We start from the raw sequence: 20,810 nt of genomic DNA, 5'->3' as shown, positions 1-20,810 counted from the left end.
TACCCACTGAGTTCGACAGCCCTTTTGGCCAATCAGCCTGATAGTTCGAGCTTGTGCAAAATATTATGAAGTGGGTAAGAGGTTAATACGCATATGGGGTGATATTGAAAGTATGGTCTTAATATTCTAGAGGCACTTATCAGTGCAAGTGTCAATTTCTCTAAGTGAGGATATCGTTTATGCTTTCCCTAAGATTCGACTTACATAATAAATGGAAAATTACGTACCTTGCTCTTCTCGAACTAGGACACCACTTACCGCTATTTTCGATACCGCCGAGTATAAATAAAGTTTCTCATCTGCCTTCGGAGTGTGAAGCAGCGGTGGGATCGATAGGTATCGCTTCGATTCCTCTATTGCCTGTTGGAATTCCGGGTTCCAGGCGAAATCGTTATTCTTTTTGAGCAGAGAGAAAAATCGGTGGCTTCGATCCGACGACTTCAAAATGAATCGGCCTAAGGCAGCTATCCTTCTGGTTAACCTCTACATGGCTTTTACACTGTCTACGATGGTGATGTCTTCGATAGTCTTGATTTTATCGGGGTTGATCTCGATCCCCCGATTCGATACCATGAAGCCAAGGAACTTGCCCGAACCGACCCCGAAAGCACTTTTCTCGGGGTTGAGCTTCATGTGGTATTTCATTAAGATTTCGAACGTTTCCTGCAAATGAGCCAAATGGTCCTCTGCACGGAGGGAATTAAATAGCATGTCATCAATATAAACTTCCATCGATTCACCTATTTGCTCTTCAAACATTTTATTGACTAGGCGTTGGTAAGTAGTTCATGCATTTTTTAGCCCGAAGGGCATTACATTATAACAATATGTTCCATACTAGGTGATAAATGAAGTTTTTTTTCGGTCATCCGGGTTCATTTGGATTTGATTATATCAGAAATAGGCATCGAGAAAAGTAAGGATATCGTGGCCGGCTGTGGCATCGATCATGCGATCAATGTTAGGCAGCGGAAAAGAATCTTTGGGGCACGCATTGTTTAGATCCTTATAATCTACACACATTCTAAGTTTGTTCCCTTTTTTAGGGACTACAACTACATTGGCTAACCATTCGGGATATTTCACTTCCCGAATGGACCCTATTTTGAGAAGTTTAGTTACTTTGTTCTTTATGAATGCGTGCTATACCTCGGATTGGGGTCTTCTCATTTGCTTCACTGGTTTGAACCTAGGGTCTAGACTTAGCCGATGCGTCATTATGTTTGGTGGGATCCCTGTTATGTATAAATGGGACCAAGCAAAACAATCTATGTTATCAATAAGAAATTGAATAAGCCTTTTCCTGAGTTCGGGGGTTAATCTCGTTCCCAGGTATACCTTTTGTTCGGGCAGATATTCGATTAATATGACTTGCTACAGTTCTTCAACCGTTGATTGGGTAGCTTCGGAATCGTTGGGGACCGCGAAGGATCGAGGGATCCTTTGCTCATCATCTTTGTCAATCTTCTGATTTTCTAGTAGGGTTGAAGCTGACGTCTGTGATTGCTATTTGGCATTACGTTCCCCTTTGGAGTTCGATCCCTTCGTCGATGAGGGTGAGGATATCGGAATCGCTTCTTCGACAATAAACATTTCTTATGCGGTCAGTTGTTCTCCGTACACTATTTTGATTCCCTCCGATGTTGGAAATTTAAGAACCTAGTGGAGGGTCGAAGGTACAACTTTCATATTGTGGATCCATGGTCTTCCAAAAAGGGCGTTGTACCTCATATCGCCTTCGATTACGTGGAACTTCATTTCTTGGATGGTCCCGGACACATTTATCGGCAGAATTATCTCGCCTTTGGTAGTTTCACATGCCATATTGAATCCGTTTAGAACTAGGGTTGCGGGTACGACCTGGTCTTGTAGATCGAGCTGTTCTATGACGTTCAATTTAATAATATTGGCCGAGCTACCCGGATCAATTAACCCACGCTTAATTTTAGTTTTATTCATAAGTACGGATATTACCAGTGCATCATTATGAGGTTGCATGACTCCTTCTGCATCTTCATCATTAAAGGACAAGGTTCCTATGGGTGTGTAATCTCGAGTTCGAGGTCACTTCGCTCTCATAACCAATGTCTTAGTGCGTTTAAGCACCGACTCTTGAGGGGTATCGACTCCATCGATGATCATATGGATGGTGTGCTGTGGTTCTTCCTGTTCGTTTTGTCTACCGAAATCCCTGTTTTTGAAATGGTTATTGGTCCTGTCGCTTAAAAACTCTCAAAGGTGCCCTTTATTGAATAACCGGGCTACCTCCTCTCTTAGTTGCCTGCAATCTTCCATTCTGTGGTCATGGGTGCCATGATATTTGCACATTTGATTTTGGTTCCTCTAAGCAGGATCGGTCTGCATGGGTCGAGGCTATTTAGTGTCTTTGATGCGTCCGATAGCTGATACGATGGCGGATGCATCGATGCTGAAGTTATACTCCGATAACCGTGGTGCTTCCTTTGGTCCGGTAAACCTATCGAAACTATTTCTGTTCATCAGCCTCCGAGACACTTGGCCCCGATCACTTCTTTTATTGTCTTGTCCGGGGTTATGTCTCGATTCATTAACCCTGTGATCTCCACTATATGGTCAGTATCGATCCTTGATCGGCCCTTGTTCTCGATTGTTGTCTCTTCTAACAGCGGGTCCAGAACCCAACTAATCGTCTTCGACTCTAATTTTCGATTGATATCGATTATGCACGTCGGCCCAAGTAATAGCTGGGTACTCGATCAGGTTATGTTTCAACCGTCGTGAAGCCATCGAACTTCATTCGTTCAATCCTTGAGTGAAAGCTTGAATAGCCCAATCGTCTGTGACTAGTGGTAGATCCATTCGTTCCATTTGGAAACGAGATACGAACTCCCTTAACATCTCGTTATCCTTTTGTCTTACTTTGAATAGGTCCGACTTCCTGGTCTCGACCTTTATGGCCCCTGTGTGTGCTTTTACGAAAGAATCTGCAAGCATGACAAAAGAGTCGATAGAATTAGATGGTAAATTATGATACCATATCATTGCTCCCTTTGACAAGGTTTCATCTAATATCTTCAATAATACGGATTCGATTTCATCGTCCTCTAGATTTTTCCCTTTAACGGAACATGTGTAAGAGGTAACATGTTCGTTGGGGTCGGTAGTTCCGTTATATTTAGGAATCTCGGGCATGCAAAACTTCTTTGGGATCGGTTTAGGAGCCGCTCTTGGGGGAAAAGGCTTTTGTACGAATTTTTTAGAATCTAAGCCCTTCAATATCGGTGGTACCCCCAGGATCTAATCAACCCTGGAGTTATATGTTTCTACCTTTTTGTCGTTTGCCTCAATCCTCCTTTCTCCTGACTCTATTCATTTGGTCAGTTCTTTGAACATCTTAGCAATTTCGGGATTAGTCCCCGACTCTTGTTCGTTCGACCTTCCTATGGTTGGTTCCGATCTGTGGGTGGCTTCTCGGGGTGGACTGAGCTCCGGCCTGCTTGGTATCTGGCTTTGGCTCTGCAACTGAGCTATTGCTGCTTGTTGAGTTTACAACATTTCGAAAATCATACGCAAGCTGATTTTGTTTTCCTTGACGTTATGGGTATCTCGAGCTGCAGATCGAGTACCACCATGAATGTTATTTCCAGGTTCAGAACCTAGGTTTGCCTCAATGGCCATATGCGAATTAACATCTAATGGCACTTTGACTCGAGCTCCAACGGCGTCGACAAGCGGCCTTTCGGCCTTGGGCGTCTAGTTGTTGTTTTCACCTTGAAGGCCAGCTTCGTTGTCGATAGGTAAGGCCATTTAATTGATAGCTCGACTGCTAATCCAAAATCAAAGACACTTCTGAAAACAAGCGTAAAATGGTATGTTTTGCAGATTCGTATCAAATAACCACTGTTATCCTTAGCCCCACGGTGGGCGCCAAACTATTTACCCGAAAAATGGATAGAGTTGAATTTGTACGTAGTTCTAAGGGTATGTGATATAACTTGACACAAATCATAATAGTAAATAGAAATATCGAATATTGACTGTAAAGGATGAAAATAAGCAAAGTTGAAAAGAGGATGATTTATGGATTAAGCAAAATGAGTCAATCTATGAAGCTAAAAAGGATAATTCTTCAATATGGGAGTGTATCATATCTGAGTTACAATGTCTGCCAAAATCTTGCCCTCTTTATAGAAATATAGCCATCCCTCTTATAGTGAAGGGATCCTACTTTAGATATAATTAGAAATACATAGTGAAAAACCCATGATAAATCAGTTTTTCCTTAATTCCCGCCGAGATTCTCTCCCTTAGTGCGGTTGTAACGGCTCTTGTCTATGAGCTCGATCCTGACCGAACTCGGTATCTGTCGGTTTCCGGGTTTAGAGCTCGATGTGGGTTCAAGCTCGATGTTGACTCGGGACCCAGTATTAGGCCGGTATTGGTTGGCCTTTGGCCCTTAAGCTCGATTCCACCGCTTCTCATCATAGTTCGATTTGGACCCGAGCTCAATAACGGCTTCGAGCTCGGTATTTGACATGTCCCTGAAATTCGAAGCTCGTTTGTGCCTTCTTCGGATCCCATCTCGATATTATGAAGACTTTCTTCAGTCCATTATGTTCCCATCTCGATCAGTCGTATGAAGGACGAAATCAATTTCGACCGTATACAATATTATATTGAATTTCTCATCGATCGAATTGTGACAGAACAAGATATATTCAGAGTATAATTCTTATAATATAGCTAATAAATTAATTGTTTGAAACTTTGATTTGTTCTTTCTTAATTAAGAAATTCAACCTCTGATTACGTAAAAGTAGAAAAGAGATTAACTTTATTCTTTAAAAGAAAGGCTTTTCCCAATTGCACTACAGCGCGAGGATAATATTCTTGCCTTCTTTTTGGTGTTGAATAAAGAAAAAGTAGTGCTAAGAAGTGGAAAACTATTATTATGGCAGGTGTAAGATAAAAAATAATTCTAAAAAACCTTGCTGCAAAGGTCATAACATGAAGATGTGAGACTTGTATCCGGTTCCACCAAGGTTGATAAAATTGTGAATATTGATTCGAGGTTGAGATTAAATATTCATTTGCCCTCGTTAACAATATTCCCTTCGGGTCTACCCGATGACATCCGCAGTTGTTGTCCTCGGTCTTGGTCTCCACTTGATTTGTCTTCCGGCTGTCCCTAGTTCCATGTGTCACTATCATTCGAGTATTTAATGTGAACCGATTTTACCCTATACAGATAGTCCCCCTGCTTTCCGGTGGCATATCTTTGTGTCACCCTTCGTGAGGGTTTCTCCAAACTTGTTCAGCAGGACCGACTCAATCTCATACGGATCCAAGCCATTTCCTTTCACGCCGTTTGTGTAGGTGATGATGTGCTCCTGAGGGTCCGAAGTACCATCATATTTTGGTACATCCGGCATTTTGAATCGCTACGAAATTAGCTTAGGTGTCGCGCTCGGTTTGAACGGCAACTGGGTGTATTTCTTTGAGTATGGTCCCTTCAATACTAGCGATGCGCCCGGAATTTGGTCCATTCGGGTATTTATTTCCCTCATAAACCGCATGAGCTCGGGTTTGAAGGGATTATTACTGTTGTTATTACACAGATCCGTTGCCGCCCCCCGCTGTCGATCCCCCCGGCCCCGTCGAAGCCGACCTCACCCCTAGGGGTGTTGTTATCAACCCTTTGGGTTGTTTGATTCGTGGGAGCACCAGGAGGAACTGGACCTCTTCCATTCGCATTGTTGGAAGCACCCGACAACGTTTGCCTTAATTCTGTCATGGCCTGGTCTTGCCGTGAGAGATAGCCCATGATGGCATTTTGTTGTTCTCTCAAGATCCTTACCGTTTCCGCAACGTGCTCGTCTTCGGCATCAGCAAGAGTAGCCTCACATTCGTGTCGTGGATATCGCCCACCATGAACCGGCGTGGCAAGGTCCTCCTCGTTGTGGGTGTCGCCGATCGAATCCTCGTGTTGAGGCGGATTTTCTTGGTCCTCAACGTTGTGTGCGATGTTATCATTGTTAGCTGCCATCTTTTATGATTTTTGCTAAGAAACAAAGAATCAAATAGATTAGTAATAGATGCAAGGATCAACTCAATTACGCAACTGTCTAAGCCCCACGGTAGGCGCCAAACTGTTTACTCGTAAAACGGTACATTTGAATTTATAGCATGATTTATAGACAAGTGAATCGATTTGATCCCAAAATGATAAATAAACTAAATAAAATACAAGACTTAGCATTGAAATCGAGATAAAATAGCAGACAACTTGGTTCTGAGAGCAAGGCTTCCAAAGACAGCAATAAAAATATCGTTAGACAGAAAATAAAGTATTATTTAGCTTGGAATAATGTATAGCGTCAGTTTGCCAGAATTTTTCGTGTCCTACAATCGCTGTTGAAGTCACTATTTATAGTTATACCCAGGGAACAAGGTCCTAAGATCCTCTTAAATGACAATAATGAGGGCCATTGATGAATATGTAACGGCAAATAAAAAATGCTAAAATTCTCTGTAACAGATGTGCATTCAATACTAAGGAATATTCTTCATTGAATGTTATCTGGTGGCAATATTCGTTTGCCCTCGTTAACAATGTTCCCTTCGGGGTCTACCCGATGACAGCCACAGCCGTTGTCCTCAGTCTTGATTTTCACTCGCTTCGCCTTCCGTCTGTCCCCGGTTTCACGTGTCACTCTATCATTCGAGTATTTAATGTGAACCGATTTTACCTTATATACTAATATTATTGTTTGATCGAATCAAAACATTTTTAGGGGTCATTTGTTACAATAGTGAGATATCCCAAGGGGTGAGATATCCATGAGATTAGTTATCCCACCTTTTATATCATATATGGCATAATTAATACCACCATTTCAGTGTAAAAGTTATTTCGGAATTAGTTAATAACTCAAACCAAACATGAGATAGTTAATTTTAAACTTTATCCCAAAATTATTATTCTTATCTCATATCAAACCATTCCTTAGGCTACGTCCCCCGTTGCATGCAAACAGTATTTTGTCCCACTAACCAACACAAGATTTTCATACGAGATTACGGCTATAATGCAATATTTCAAAAGGTACTACCCCGACGAACAATTTCTTGGGTTTCATTAATTATCTTTTTCGTTCTTTGAACAAAGGAACCATACTTTTGTTGTTCTCGGAGTTGTGTCCATTTATTGGTCTTTGTATCTGCTCATCAGTAATCTCGGGTCTAATGCCTATTCAATTGTCATTACTCGTTAATTCTTTCTGTTAGACTAAAATTACTTACTCCATCCATTCATTTTTATTTGTCCGTAATGAATTTTGTATACCCCTTAAAAAATAATAAATGAGGTGTATATTTTATCATAACACCCTGCCATAATAATGCTTGTATTTTGAAAAGTCTTGGAAAATAATTTGTAAAATGAAGAATTAATGATAAGGGGTAAAACAAGAAAAAATATGGTCTTCTCTTTATTTGCTAAAATTGACAAGTAAAAATATAAATATATTTTTAGTATAGTGGACAAGTAAAAGTGAACAAAGAGAGTAGATTTATATATATATATATATATATATATATATATATATATATATACACACACACACTCAATCAATGAATTTTAATCTGTGATAACAAAATTATTTTTTCTTTTTAGCAGATTACCAATTGATATTTATCTAAACATTCACTTTTAATTACTTATTAAATGATCTGATTATGTAAGTATTATGTAATTTTATAGCGTTAGTGTATAGAACTTAAACTCAAAAAAGATTTGAGTTATGTATTTAACTCATTTGCCCCAACAAAGTAAACCTTTTTTTTACAATATTAAGTCACCCAAATATATTAAGTTATCATACAAGTAAAAATCACTTGATAGTGTAAAATTTCCTTATATATAAATTAAACTATTTTTTTATTTGACGATATAAATATGTTTTTACTCTATGAATGAATTTTAACTTTTAATAACAGGTTAATCACTATCATTTTTACCAGATTATTAATTGATAGGTAGTATTTATTACTACAAGATTCCACTTGTAATTAATTAATAAATGACCTAATTTTGTAAATATTTGTTCTTTTCACCAATCTATTTTCTTTCTATAAATGTGCAGTGCCTATATAGGAGGAAAACAGCTGACTGCATTTGGCGTTAACTCCAACCATTTCTAAGAAAAATAATTGAAGTACGAGCTCACGGAAATGGAGAACAAGTTGGCCAAATGGGGTTTCAACAATGGAGATTTAAAGGAAAAATCATTGCTTTCAATTCGATCAGTTCTTGAAACGATAATGGAAAATCTTAAAGAAGAGAATGAGAGGAAGTCAGTCATTCATTTGGGGCGTGGTGACCCTTCTGCAATTCCCTGCTTTCGAACTTCACCGGTAGCAGAAAACGCTCTTTTTAGTGCTGTTCGATCTGCTAAGTTCAATGGTTACGCTCCTGCTGTTGGTCTTTATTCAGCTCGGAGGTAAGCTATAGCTTATGTTTAATTTATACATTCTTTCTTGAAAATTGTGAAATCTTGCTTCACTTAAATATTAGGCTTTTCTCGATGCTATGTTGCTCGAACTCTTCAAAAATATTGACAACTGCGTATGTTTGGATCGGAGTATCCGACACGGGTACGACAACATTTTGGAGAGTCCGCACAACACAGTGACTATAACAAGATTCACGTTGTGACATGTATCTAACTCACACATGACGCATAACAGACTTTTGTGGCTAATGTATTATTGATATATTAATGGTTGGTGCAGAAATTTTCTCTTGCAAGGATGTAAAAACTTTTAATTTTTTTTTTCTGATTTATCACATTGCAAATTAAATTAAAATTGGTCTCTTTAGAAAGAAGGTAAAATATGCGTACACTCTAACCTCCTCAGGCCCCACTTGCTCGGGTATGTGTCGGATCCTCCAAAAGTAGTGTATTTTTAGAGGATTCGACACAGATGCGGTGATATTTTGGAGAGTCCGCACAACATATATAGTCTCTATAACAAGATTCCTTGTGACATGTATCTAACTCACACATGACGCGTAACAGAGTGGCTAATGTATTATGGATATACTAATGGTTGGTGCAGAAATTGTCTCTTGCATGGATGTAAAAATTCTAAACTCTTTTTCTGATTTATCACATTGCAAATTAAAATTGGTCTTTGTTTAGCAAGGAGGTAAGTGTATAGGATAATGTTTTGTTGATATTTTAATGGGCGGTGCAGAAATTTTCTCTTGCATGGATGGTAAAAGCTTGTTCCTTTTTTTTCCTTCTTTTTATGTGATTTATCTCATTGTAATTTAGAAATCGGTTAATTCTTTAATTTTTCTTTTCGCATTTGTCTCTTTGATAGCCTCTCTACTTTTAGTAGACTTGAACACTTGAAAATAGAAACTAAGCCTCTAACTGAAATACCAGTTGATATCAGCAGCGGGGTCAGGAATTTTAACTTGAGGAATCAAGAAAATGTAAAAATGTCACATCTAGTATTTTTTAACCATTTTTGGCACTACATTAAAAACTTTATTTTTTATTTCACGGGGATTCAAAAATTTATATATATATGAAAAACATTATTTATACCCTGTTGAACAGTGTAATTCCAGATAAAGAGTAGGGTACTAATACAGGGCCGAAGGTACCTGTCTTAAAGGGTGGTCAACTCGTCGGAAAATTACACAGCGTATATAGGTAAAATGTTAGGTTTTAGAGGTATGTAACATATATTGAACACTCTTTGTTGGAGAATTTTTTCACTTCTTTCAAGTTTGAACACCCTTGAGGAAATTCCTGGCTTCGTCATTGCTGATATAGAGAAAGAACTAAGAGGAACATTTGCTTGTCGCCTGTTGTAGGCTTGATGTCATTTATTTTAGTGGCTAATAATCATGAATGATATGATTATGTTTCATCAAGTTTTCTTCTACTGCTAAGAAACAAGCGGAGTGCTGATGCCAAAGACATACTCTGATCTGTACATATTTTTTTCATCTGTTTAATAGGTCGATAGCGGAATACCTCTCTCATGATCTTCCTCATCAACTATCACCAGATGATGTTTTCCTTACACCTGGTGCTAATCATGCAATTGAAGTTGTAATGGCGGTCCTCGCTCGCCCTGGTGCCAACATATTGCTTCCTAAACCAGGGTATCCGTTTTATGAAGCTCGTGCTGCAGTTAGTAATGTTGAGGTTCGCCATTTCGACCTTCTCCCAGAAAAGGGTTGGGAGGTCGATCTTGGAAGCCTAGAATCCCTTGTTGATGATAACACTATTGCCATAGTTATCATTAATCCTGGAAATCCTTGTGGTAATGTTTTTTTCTCCGAACACTTGCAAGAGGTACGATCGATCTGTATATTGATTACTTATCACTCTGTTAAATCTCACAGTTTCTATTGAATTAACTCATTTTCCAAGTTCGTCGCTTCTTTGTTTTCGTCATGGAGGTTGCGGAGACAGCAAAAAAGCTAGGTATTCTAGTGATTGCAGATGAAGTCTATAACCATCTATGTTTCGGTAGCAAGCCGTTTGTGCCAATGGGAGTATTTGGATCAATAACTCCAATTTTAACTCTGGGGTCATTGTCAAAAAGATGGATTATTCCTGGTTGGCGACTTGGTTGGATGGCAATGGTTGATCCTAGTGGCATTCTTAAGAAGTCCGGGGTTCGTATCATTTTCTTCCTTGTCTTTACTTTCTTTTGTTTATCTTAATACTCTTATTTCAACTTTCTAAACCAGATAATAAATGGATCAGAAAAGGGTCCACGACATGTGACAAAATATCCAAAGGATACGGTTTATTGAAGAATTATGAGGAGGAAAATGTATATTGGGAAATATCCGAAGGATGCTTTTTATGATGTTTGCCCAATTGGGAAATATATCATGTACATTCATGCATACTAACGAAGAGGAGCCTTGGAGCAACGGTATAGTTGTCTCCGTGTGACCTGTAGGTCACGGGTTTGAGCCATAGAATCAGCTACTAATGCTTGCATTAGGGTAGGCTGCCTACATCACGCCCCTTGGAACGCGGCCCTTCTCCGGACCCTGTGTGAACGCGGCTGCCACTTTAGTCATGCATACTAACCCACTGATGGCATTTAGTATCTCTCATATAGATCTCTGCAAGAGTAGAAACTAATAGACTTGCATTTCAGTGCTTTTTAAGGCTGTTCTAAAATGTGACCGAGTCTTATGTTGCTTTTTGCTTTTCAGCTTGCTGAATCCCTTCAAAGTTATCTTGATTACGGTGCTAATCCTGCAACTATTATTCAGGTATTGCTTATATGTGATTTCCTATGATCAAATCGATCATACACGTAATCAAGCTCATAACAGGCGATGACAAGAAGCTATATGAGTTTGCTTACGTTAGTTCATTGACATCCATCAACGAGACTTATCTCATCCCATTATGTGTTTCTTTTTCCATATATCAGGTTGAGTTCTGATTGTGTGTGATTTCAAATGTTCAGGGAGCAGTGCCTCACATCCTCGAGACGACGACCAAGGATTTCTTTTCAAACATCAATAATATATTAAGGGAAGCTGTCGATGTATTTATTACCAAAATTCAGGAGATGCCTTGCTTTACCTGCCCGTACAAACCAGATGGAGCAATGTCAGTGATGGTAAGGACTTATTGTAACACTTCAATTTGAGTCCTCTAAAATTCTAAATCTAGGAACTCCAGATATTCAGTTTTGACTTTCTTGCGTTGCAGTTTAAGTTGAACCTGTCATATTTGGAAGGCATAAATGATGATATGGATTTCTGCACTAAGTTAGTCCATGAAGAATCAGTAATCGTTCTGCCAGGTAAATAGCTCGCTCGCTGCTAATATGGTTGCTCAATAAGGAATTTAGTACACGCTGTTGAGTTTCGGCGTTTGGACAATATTTGGTCCAAGTTTAAAAAATAAAGTATTAAAAGTTGAAGTTTTGTGTTTGAATATGAATTTCACTTGGAAGAAAAGAGTTAAAAGATTTGTATGTTAGAAACCATTTTTTCACTACTCATTTAACAAGTTTTCAATATTTCACTAGTACTTCAAATACTGAAGTTCAGTATTTGCAAATACTGATTGATGGCCACACCAGTATTATAGCAAGTACAACAACATTAACAATAAAACATTTGTAATCTCATAAGTGCGGTCTAGAAAAGGTAGTGAGTATGCAGCCTTACGCATACACCAGTATTGTAGCAAGTACAACAAAAACAAAAGAAAAACTTAAGTGTAATAGCACAAGTGGGGTATGGGGAGTATAGTGAGTACGCAACCTTATGCGTACCTTGTGCCGGTAGAGAGGTTGTTTCCGATAGAGTTTCGGCTCAAGACAAACATGCATAGTATTGTAGAAAATAGTGAAGTACTATTATTTATGGCCGATTGAGTGATGAAAAAATTATAAATTGCAGGAGTGGTGGTGGGACTGAAGAATTGGCTGCGGTTAACTTTTGCCATTGAGCCATCCATTCTTGAAGAAGGACTTGAGAGGATAAAAGCTTTCTGCTTGAGGCATTCAAGGAGCTAAAAAGAAAATTTAGTTTCAATTTGCTAATCTATTGTGAATCATGTCTAATGTAGAATTTCTCCTTAATTGACAATTACTTTTAGTTGTTAAAGCTACAATCTTTGGATGTTCCCACCTGCTTTTGAGCCCACTACAAATCTACAAGACTGCAACTGCATGACAATTTGAATTGGTGAGAGGGGAGGTAGTGTGATAGCAACGGATGTGACTAAACTTGTTGCTATATACAAATTGAAAAAACGAATTGATTGACGTGCCAGTCACATTCAAACTTGTTGCGTGATACAAAGCGAAAAAACAAATTGATTAACTATCTAAGTGCAAGCCACATCTAAACTTGTTGCGTGATACAAAGTGACAAAATGAATGGGAAAAGATCACTTTTAGCCGGCGATCGAAATTATTTTTATTCACTAGTCACAAAAGTTTATAAAATTGGTATATTTTTTTGTATATATATATACTAAAAAATATATTTTTTTTCAGCTATTACTTTGAGAGCGGATATACGATTATTTTTATTCACTAGTCACAAAAGTTTATAAAATTGGTATATTTTTTTGTATATATATATACTAAAAAATATATTTTTTTTCAGCTATTACTTTGAGAGCGGATATACAGTGTTATTTTTCAGAAAAAAATTGCTTGACTATTGAGTACAAGCCCTTTGCTTAAAATTTACTACAAGGAACGTCTATCTTGTCATTTACAAATCTTTGACTTTAATTGTGAAAAGACTTCAAAAGCCTCAAAGTAGTCTAGATTAGAAAGAGTTTTCAGCTAGAATTTAATAGGGATATGAATTATGGTTAAAATCTTTTTAAAGAGCATATATATAAATTTGTTCATAGCAAAGATTTATTTTTAAAAAAATGAGGTCAATCTTTCTATTTCCACTATTATTACTCCCTCCGACTCATACACAACCCTTAGTAAAAATTAATTAGGATAAAATTTTGATTACTTTATCCTTATTCATGTCTTAATATTTAATCTTTTTTCATTGATATTTGAACAAAGTTATTCATAATTGAGGTATTTCTAGTTTTCAAGGACAATTATTACTAAGGGTAAAAAAGGAACAAGTTAATCAATTTTGTCTTGAACTTTTAAAGTGACAAATAATTTGAGACAACTATTTGTAGTAACCGCGGTTGATAATATGAGACGGGGGGAGTAGTTTATACTAAAGGTGTTAATCGAGTCGGGCCGGCCCACTAACAACCCGGTTCGACCCACTTCAGCCCAGGTCGGTAAGGGGTAGGACGGGTTGGCTAGGGTAGAGGGTTGTGCCGAACCGGGTCGGGCCTTTTTTGGCTACCAGTGCACCGGAACCCGGCTAGCCCGCTAACCCGTTCAAGGGTTTTAATTGTGTTCCAACCCGGTCCAGTCCGATTTAAGTTGTAATTTTTTTTTAAATTCTGACCGTTGCCAACTGTCAAAATAAAAAATAACCGTTATGCAAAAACCATTTTTTGCACTTTTAACCATTTCGGCCTATCCCCTTACTAAAATAGCCTCTCCAACCCTAATAATTAATAAATTACATTCTTAGCCTTTTAATAACTTTAAATAGCCCCCTCTTCTTCATTTTCTCTCACAACTTGCTCTCTTCTTTTACTCTAATTCGCTCTCAATTCCCTCTTGATTATTGAATTGCTTATTGCTCTCAAGTTCTCAATTAATTAATATTTTAAATTTTATCAATTATTTACGGTAGCCACTATAAAATTACAATTATCAAGTGAAGTGTGGTTACCATTTTTGTTAGGTTCAAGTCAAATCATGCCATGTGCTTCTAGAGTGCGTTCACATGTTTGGGAACACTTTGAGCTGTTAGAAGAAAATAAAGAAGTCTGCAAAGTAGAGTGCAAGAATTGTGGCCGAGTCTTTTAATGTTCGTCGAAAGTGGGAGGGCACAACTGGTTTAAGGAAGCATATCAAGGGTTGTCTTGAGCATCCTCCAGGAATTCGTATTTAAGTTGATTTGAGATAATTTATGTTATTTTGAATTTGTTAGACTTATTTAAGCTTAATATGTTAGTTTATTAGACAAGTTAATTTGAAGTATTATTATGCAATGTAAATATGAAATAAAAGCCTTTGAAGTTTGATCCTTACATATTGGTCTTATTAAATAATTTTATGTAGCCACTTAATTTTAATTTTTAAATTTTAAAATTCAAAATTCAAATTTAAAACATTAAAATTTAATGTTTAAAAGTTTAATTTTATGCCTTAAAATACTTATTTTATTATTTAAAAGCTTGCAAGCACTTAAGTAACAATTACATTGAATAAGAAAATCTAATACACTAAAAAGAAAATTCGGCCCGGTCCGGACCCGATAAGCCCGAACCCGAACGGGCCCACCAAAATCCGAAATATCCCAGCCCACTACCAGCCCGGAACCCCGGCCCACTAACTAGCCCACCTCACTAACCGAACAGGCTATTTTTTCCCATGTCCAGCCTGGTCCAGCCCGTCTGGTAAACACCCTTAGTTTATATAATGGTAGCCTGGTGCATTAAACTCTCGCTATGCGCGAGTTTCAGGGAAGGGTCGAACCGCAAAGGTCTATTGTACGTAGCCTTACCCTGCATTTCTGTAAGAGGTTATTTTCCCGGCTTGAACCCGTGATCTTCTGGTCACATGGCAACAACTTTACTAGTTACGCCAAGGCTCCACTTCTATTAGTTTATACAAATATATTTTAAAAAAAAACATATTTTCTAAGTTAAGAATACTTTGAATGTATTATAGTGAGTTTCTTTATTTATTAATTATAAAAAGGTAAACTAACGCGGATGCATATACGACCAAAACGATCATGCTAAAATACTCATTTTGAAAAATATTACACTTAAGTGCCTATGTAGGAAAAATTACTTTTTATCTATATCTAAATTATTATAAAAGTATGAATACAATGACGGTTTACAAAAATAACCTTATAATATTAATCATAATAACTCACAATAAAAGGACATAACCGAAATTCTAGACATTAGCCTTGTAATCCTATTAGTTTTAGGACATAATACTACACGTTAGGAATCCTACATGGTTACGTTTAGGAATCCTATTGGTATAATTACTTTCGAACATAATTGTGATGACCCAATATGTTATCCTTAATTTTAAACATTCATTTATGTGTTCTGAAACCTCGAATAGCATCTTTCAGTATTCCTCGACTTGCGTGCACAATCCATAAATTTTTCGAAAAGTTTTTATGTGAAAAATTAATTAAAATATGAAATAGTGCTTTAAAACTCACTTAAGTTGACTTCGGTAAATATTTTGGGCAAACATATCCAGATCAGTATTTTGACGGCTCCGGTAGGTCCGTATCGTGATTTGGGACTTAGGCGTATGCCCAGAATCGAATTCGGAGGTTCCTAACTCGAATAATTGCCATTTAACGGAAACTAAAAATCTAAAGGTTACAAACTTTCAAAGTTTGACCACAAATTGACTTTTATTGATATCGGGCTCGAATTTCGATTCCGAAAGTTGAAATAGTTCTGTTATGTCATTTATGACTTGTGCGCCAAATTTGAAATTATTCCGGATTCACTTCATATGTTTTGGCGCGAGTTTTGTAAAGTAAAAATTTCATAAACTCATAAGTGTGAATCGAGGTGTGAATTATAATTTCAATATTATTTGACGTGATTTGAGACCCCGAGTAAGTCCGCGTTATGCTACGGGACTGGTTGGTATAATTGTAAAGCCCCGTAAAATTTCGTAAATGAATTTAAGGTTTCGTGCGCAAATGAATTTAAGGTTTCGTGGCTCACATGTTTTAGGATTGTAGAACCCAAGTAGATTTTTCCCTAGTTTTGGGCACCAAATTGTGCGGCTGTTATGCGGATCACATATCCATTATGCGGTCGCATATGCGACGCATACCCTGTTTCGGAGATTCATTTTTGGGTTTTTATAATCCGACCCTACTTCGTTAAATAGACGATTTGTACCATGTTTGAGCTAAAATCTGACATTTTAAGAGTGAGAGAGTGCCCTAGAGTGAGGAAGCGATCTTCAGCAAATTGTCCTTCAATTCTTGCTCGAATCTTTGAAGATTAACAAGAAAAACTCACTAGGTCTTCATCCTAGAGGTAAGATTCTACACCCTAACCCTCAATCTCGAATTTTATCTAGAATTGGGTAATTAGTAAAATAATTCTTGGGTATGGGAGTTGGTTATTTTGCATGCATGTATTATCAAAGGGTGTAGGAAAATTGTTGAGTTAAAAATGATAAATAATAGGTTGTGGGGTGATGGAATCCTCCATAAAAGGACCTTGAAATCTTAATGCACACCTAGTGTTTGATAAAATGCTTAAATGAGCTAGAACCATGATCATCTTCTTAATTTTGGTTCAACTTGTTATATTTCTTAAATAGATTGAAGTTGCTAAGAATTTCGGAATATTTTAGAGTTTAAGGAAGCTCAATTGAAGTATGTTAGCTAAACTCTTCTTTAAGAATTGGAACCCCAATACCCTTGTAAGTTCCAAGATATTTATTATAAGTCGAGTACTCCGAATAAGTTTTGTGACAAAGATATATGTTCAATTCGTATTTCAAATGCTCTTATCATATTGTATTATAAATTGAGGATGTGTTCCAAACTATGGATTGTGTATCTACATGTTATGATTCCAAGTCGTGATTTATGAGGAAAACTATTATGCCAAATTGTGTAGAGATTGCGATTGGGGTTACACCTCCACCGGCATATATTGGGGTGAGGCCGTAGGGCCGCTTTGTGTATAATTTTGGTATTGTTGTTGCACCAACACCCACACGCATATATTAGGGTGAGGCGGCATGGCCGCTTTGTGTAGGTATTGGTATCATTGATATACTTCCACCCGCATATATTGGGGTGAGACGGTATGAACTCTTTGTGTAGGTTTTTGGTACTGTGGTTATACCTCCACCCACATACATTGGGGTGAGGCGGCAGGGCTGCTTGAGTAGAGTTTTGGTATTGTGCTTACACCTCCACCTACATACATTGGGGTGAGGCGGCGGGGCCGCTTTGTGTGAAAGTGGTTACAGGGGATCTCATTTTAAATTCTATAAATGTTAATGGCAGCTCTTGATAAGCTTGCTTTGGTTTAAACAGCTATCCGTGCCATTCTATTGTCACGCTGGTTCATCATATTCATATTGTATTTCTGAATTTTTAAATTGGTGTTTGATTTTCATACTAGTACTATTCGACGGTACTAACGTCCCTTTTGCCGGAGGCGCTGCATCTTTAATGGATGCAGGTGGTTCCACAGCAGGAGACATTGATCAGTGATAGCGGTGCACCCTCTTCCCAGCTGACTTGGTGAGCCCTACTTCATTCCGGGGTCATGTATATTTTGTTCTTTGTGTATTGTGTTTGAGGTATAGTCGGGGTCTTGTTGCCGGCATTATTATAGTATTCTTCTTTATCTATAGAGGCTCCGTAGACATAGTGTGGGTTATATTTATTTTTGGGAAGGTTAACCTAAAAATGTTATAATCATATCATCTGTTCTACTTTAACTATGATTGTACAGTGTACTATTTTAGAGACTGGTTAAAGACGTAACTAATGAAAGTGAATTGGTGTTATTCAAATGAACTCTTGATGTTTAATTAATAATATAAATGTATCTTCTCTTTATTCATGGGCGAGTTGGGTAGAAGGTATTGTACAGGCTTGCTCGACCGGGGTATCTCGGTTGAGCACCGGTCGCCCTCCCCGAGGTCGGGGCATGACAATAATTGGACGAGGTCCCGAGTGGCTCGGGTGAGTTTCGGATGTGTATCAGACCATTTTGGTAAAAATAAATTGCAGGTATGGTTCTGGTGTGTAGCACCTGCGCAACTTTGGTCGCAGGTGCGTCATCGCTTTTGCGGAGGCAGTGTCCCTTCTGCGACTTAGGCCTTGGGAAGCTCCTTTGATTTTGCGTAGAAATTAGGTGCAGATGCGCGACCGCTTCTGCAAAGGCAACGCTTCTACGGAAGAGAGCGTTTCTGTGGTCGTTTGGTCGCTTCTGCGATGTCGCAGGTGCGACATTAAAGTCCACAGATGCAGAATTTCGCCTGGCAATCCCATTTCGCAAATGCGAGATTTTTCTCGCAAATGCGAGCTCGCAAATGCAAAAATAATGTCCGCAGATGCGAAAATGCTGGATAGAATGCTTAAAAATCGGGTGTTAGCCATTTTTACTTATTTTTGAGTTTTGAGTCTCGAATTTGGGTGATTCCAAAAAGGGTTTTTCACGACTTTGACTTGGGTAAGTGTTACTTATCATATATTGATGATATTTCATAAGTCCATGTTTATATTCATCATTTATTTCGGATTTAGATGGAAGAAATTGGAATTTTTGTAAAACTTTCCAAAAACGAAAATTTAGGATTTGAAGGTCCATTTGACATTAGAATTTGATAATTTTTGTATGGTTGGACTCGTCTCTGTTATTATTCCTGTTATTATTATTATTATTATTATTATTATTATTATTATTATTATTATTATTATTATTCCTGTTATTGTGTACAGGTTAATGTAAGCGACCTGCCTTAGCCTCGTCACTACTTCGTCGAGGTTAGGCTGGCACTTACATAGTACATGGGGTCGGTTGTACTCATACTACACTCTGCACTTCTTGTACAGATACCGGAGTTGGTCCCAACGGCATACTGTAGTTTTGCTCGGATTCAACTATTAGAGGAGACTTGAGGTATAGTTGCACAACGTTCGTAGCTCTGAAATCCACTTCTAATTTATCTTAGCTCTGTGCTTTATTTCAGATAGCTTTAATTTTATTTAGACCCTTGTTTGTATTATTGTAGAAGCTCGTACACTTGTGACTCCAGTTCTAGGATGGTATTTAGACATCATATTTATTTTGATTTGTTCACCTAAATTTAGATATTATTCTAGTTGTTGATTTCATTACTAATTAATTAAGATGAATTGAAACAAAAATGGTTAAAATTATTCTAACGTTATGTAATGACCCAATCGGTCATTTTGACTTTTAAAACCCCGTTCCCTAAAATAAAACTTTCCGTATGTGCTTTTAATGATTTATGACTTGCAGAGATGGTTGGCTCAAGATTTGGAAGTGTTTGGGTTGAAATCGGAACACTTGGTTCCTTAAGTTGGCTTTAAAAGGCCAAGTTTGACTTCGGTCAATATTTTGAGAAAACGACCCCGGAATAGAATTTTGACGATTCCAACAGCTTTGTATGGTGATTTTGGACTTAGAAGCGTGTTCGAAATTTTATTTGGAAGTCCGTAGTTAAATTAGGCTTGAAATGGCTAAAATAGGAATTTAAGTTTGGAAGTTTGACCGGGGAGTTAACTTTTTGATATCGGAGTCAGAATCCAGTTCTGAAAATTTTCATAACTCCATTATGTCATTTATGACTTGTGTGCAATATTTGAGGTCAATCAGACTTGATTTGATAGGTTTCGACATCAAATGTAGAATTTGGAAATTTTAAGTCTCATTAAGCTTGAATTGGAGCATAATTCATGGTTTTAGTATCGTTTTATGTGATTTGAGGTTTAAAATAAGTTCGTATGATATTTTAGGACTTGTTGGTATATTTGGTTGAGGTACCGAGGGCCTCGGATGAGTTTCGGATGGTTAACGGATCAAAGGTTGGACTTAAAACAGCTGCTGTAATTTTTTCTTTCTGCTGGAAATTCTGGGTTGTGATCGAGCCCAAAATTGAGGCCCAGGATCGAGACCCAAGATCGAGGCCATGATCGAGGGTCATGATCGAAGACAGGGCTCGAGGGTCATGATCGAAAGCCCATGCTCGAGAGCCATGATCGAAGACAAAGGCTCGAGGGCCATGATCGAAGCCACGATCGAGGCCGAGGATCGAGTTCATGATCGAGGGCTGCCTCGGCAGAATTATAAAGGAGGACATTCGTCCCATTCGCCATTTTTAACAAATTGGAGCATGAGCAGAGGCGATTTTTAATAGATTTTCAAGGAAAAGACATTAGGGTAAGTGATTCTAACTCGGATTTGGTCAATATACACGAATATATCATTGTTTTCACCATTTAATTAGTGTTTTGAGAATGAAATTTGGGAATCTTTTAGAAATCTCATAGAAACGAATTTTTGAGATTTCGGTATCGATTCAGAGTCGGATTTGAGTGAAACTGGTATGGTTGGACTTGTAATTGAATGAGTTGTCGGATTTCGTAACTTTTGCCGGATTCCAAGACG

The 20,810-nt window shown here is 37.8% G+C and overlaps 1 protein-coding gene across 1 annotated transcript; it reads left to right on the top strand.

Annotated features, from left to right (window-relative positions):
* Positions 1-8,120: 8,120 nt before the first annotated feature.
* On the top strand, positions 8,121-12,672 carry LOC104119618 (probable aminotransferase TAT2). Its single transcript, XM_009631174.4, has 7 exons — positions 8,121-8,480; positions 10,016-10,355; positions 10,463-10,681; positions 11,237-11,296; positions 11,497-11,652; positions 11,745-11,838; positions 12,443-12,672. The coding sequence occupies exons 1-7, from the start codon at positions 8,212-8,214 to the stop codon at positions 12,556-12,558; spliced, it is 1,254 nt and encodes a 417-aa protein (XP_009629469.1). The 5' UTR covers positions 8,121-8,211; the 3' UTR covers positions 12,559-12,672.
* Positions 12,673-20,810: the final 8,138 nt, after the last annotated feature.

Source organism: Nicotiana tomentosiformis, chromosome 8 (genome assembly GCF_000390325.3).
Source record: "Nicotiana tomentosiformis chromosome 8, ASM39032v3, whole genome shotgun sequence".
NCBI classification, from domain to species: Eukaryota; Viridiplantae; Streptophyta; class Magnoliopsida; order Solanales; family Solanaceae; genus Nicotiana; species Nicotiana tomentosiformis.
Note: the sequence above shows the minus strand (reverse complement) of the source record. Positions and strands in the feature narration are given on the sequence as shown.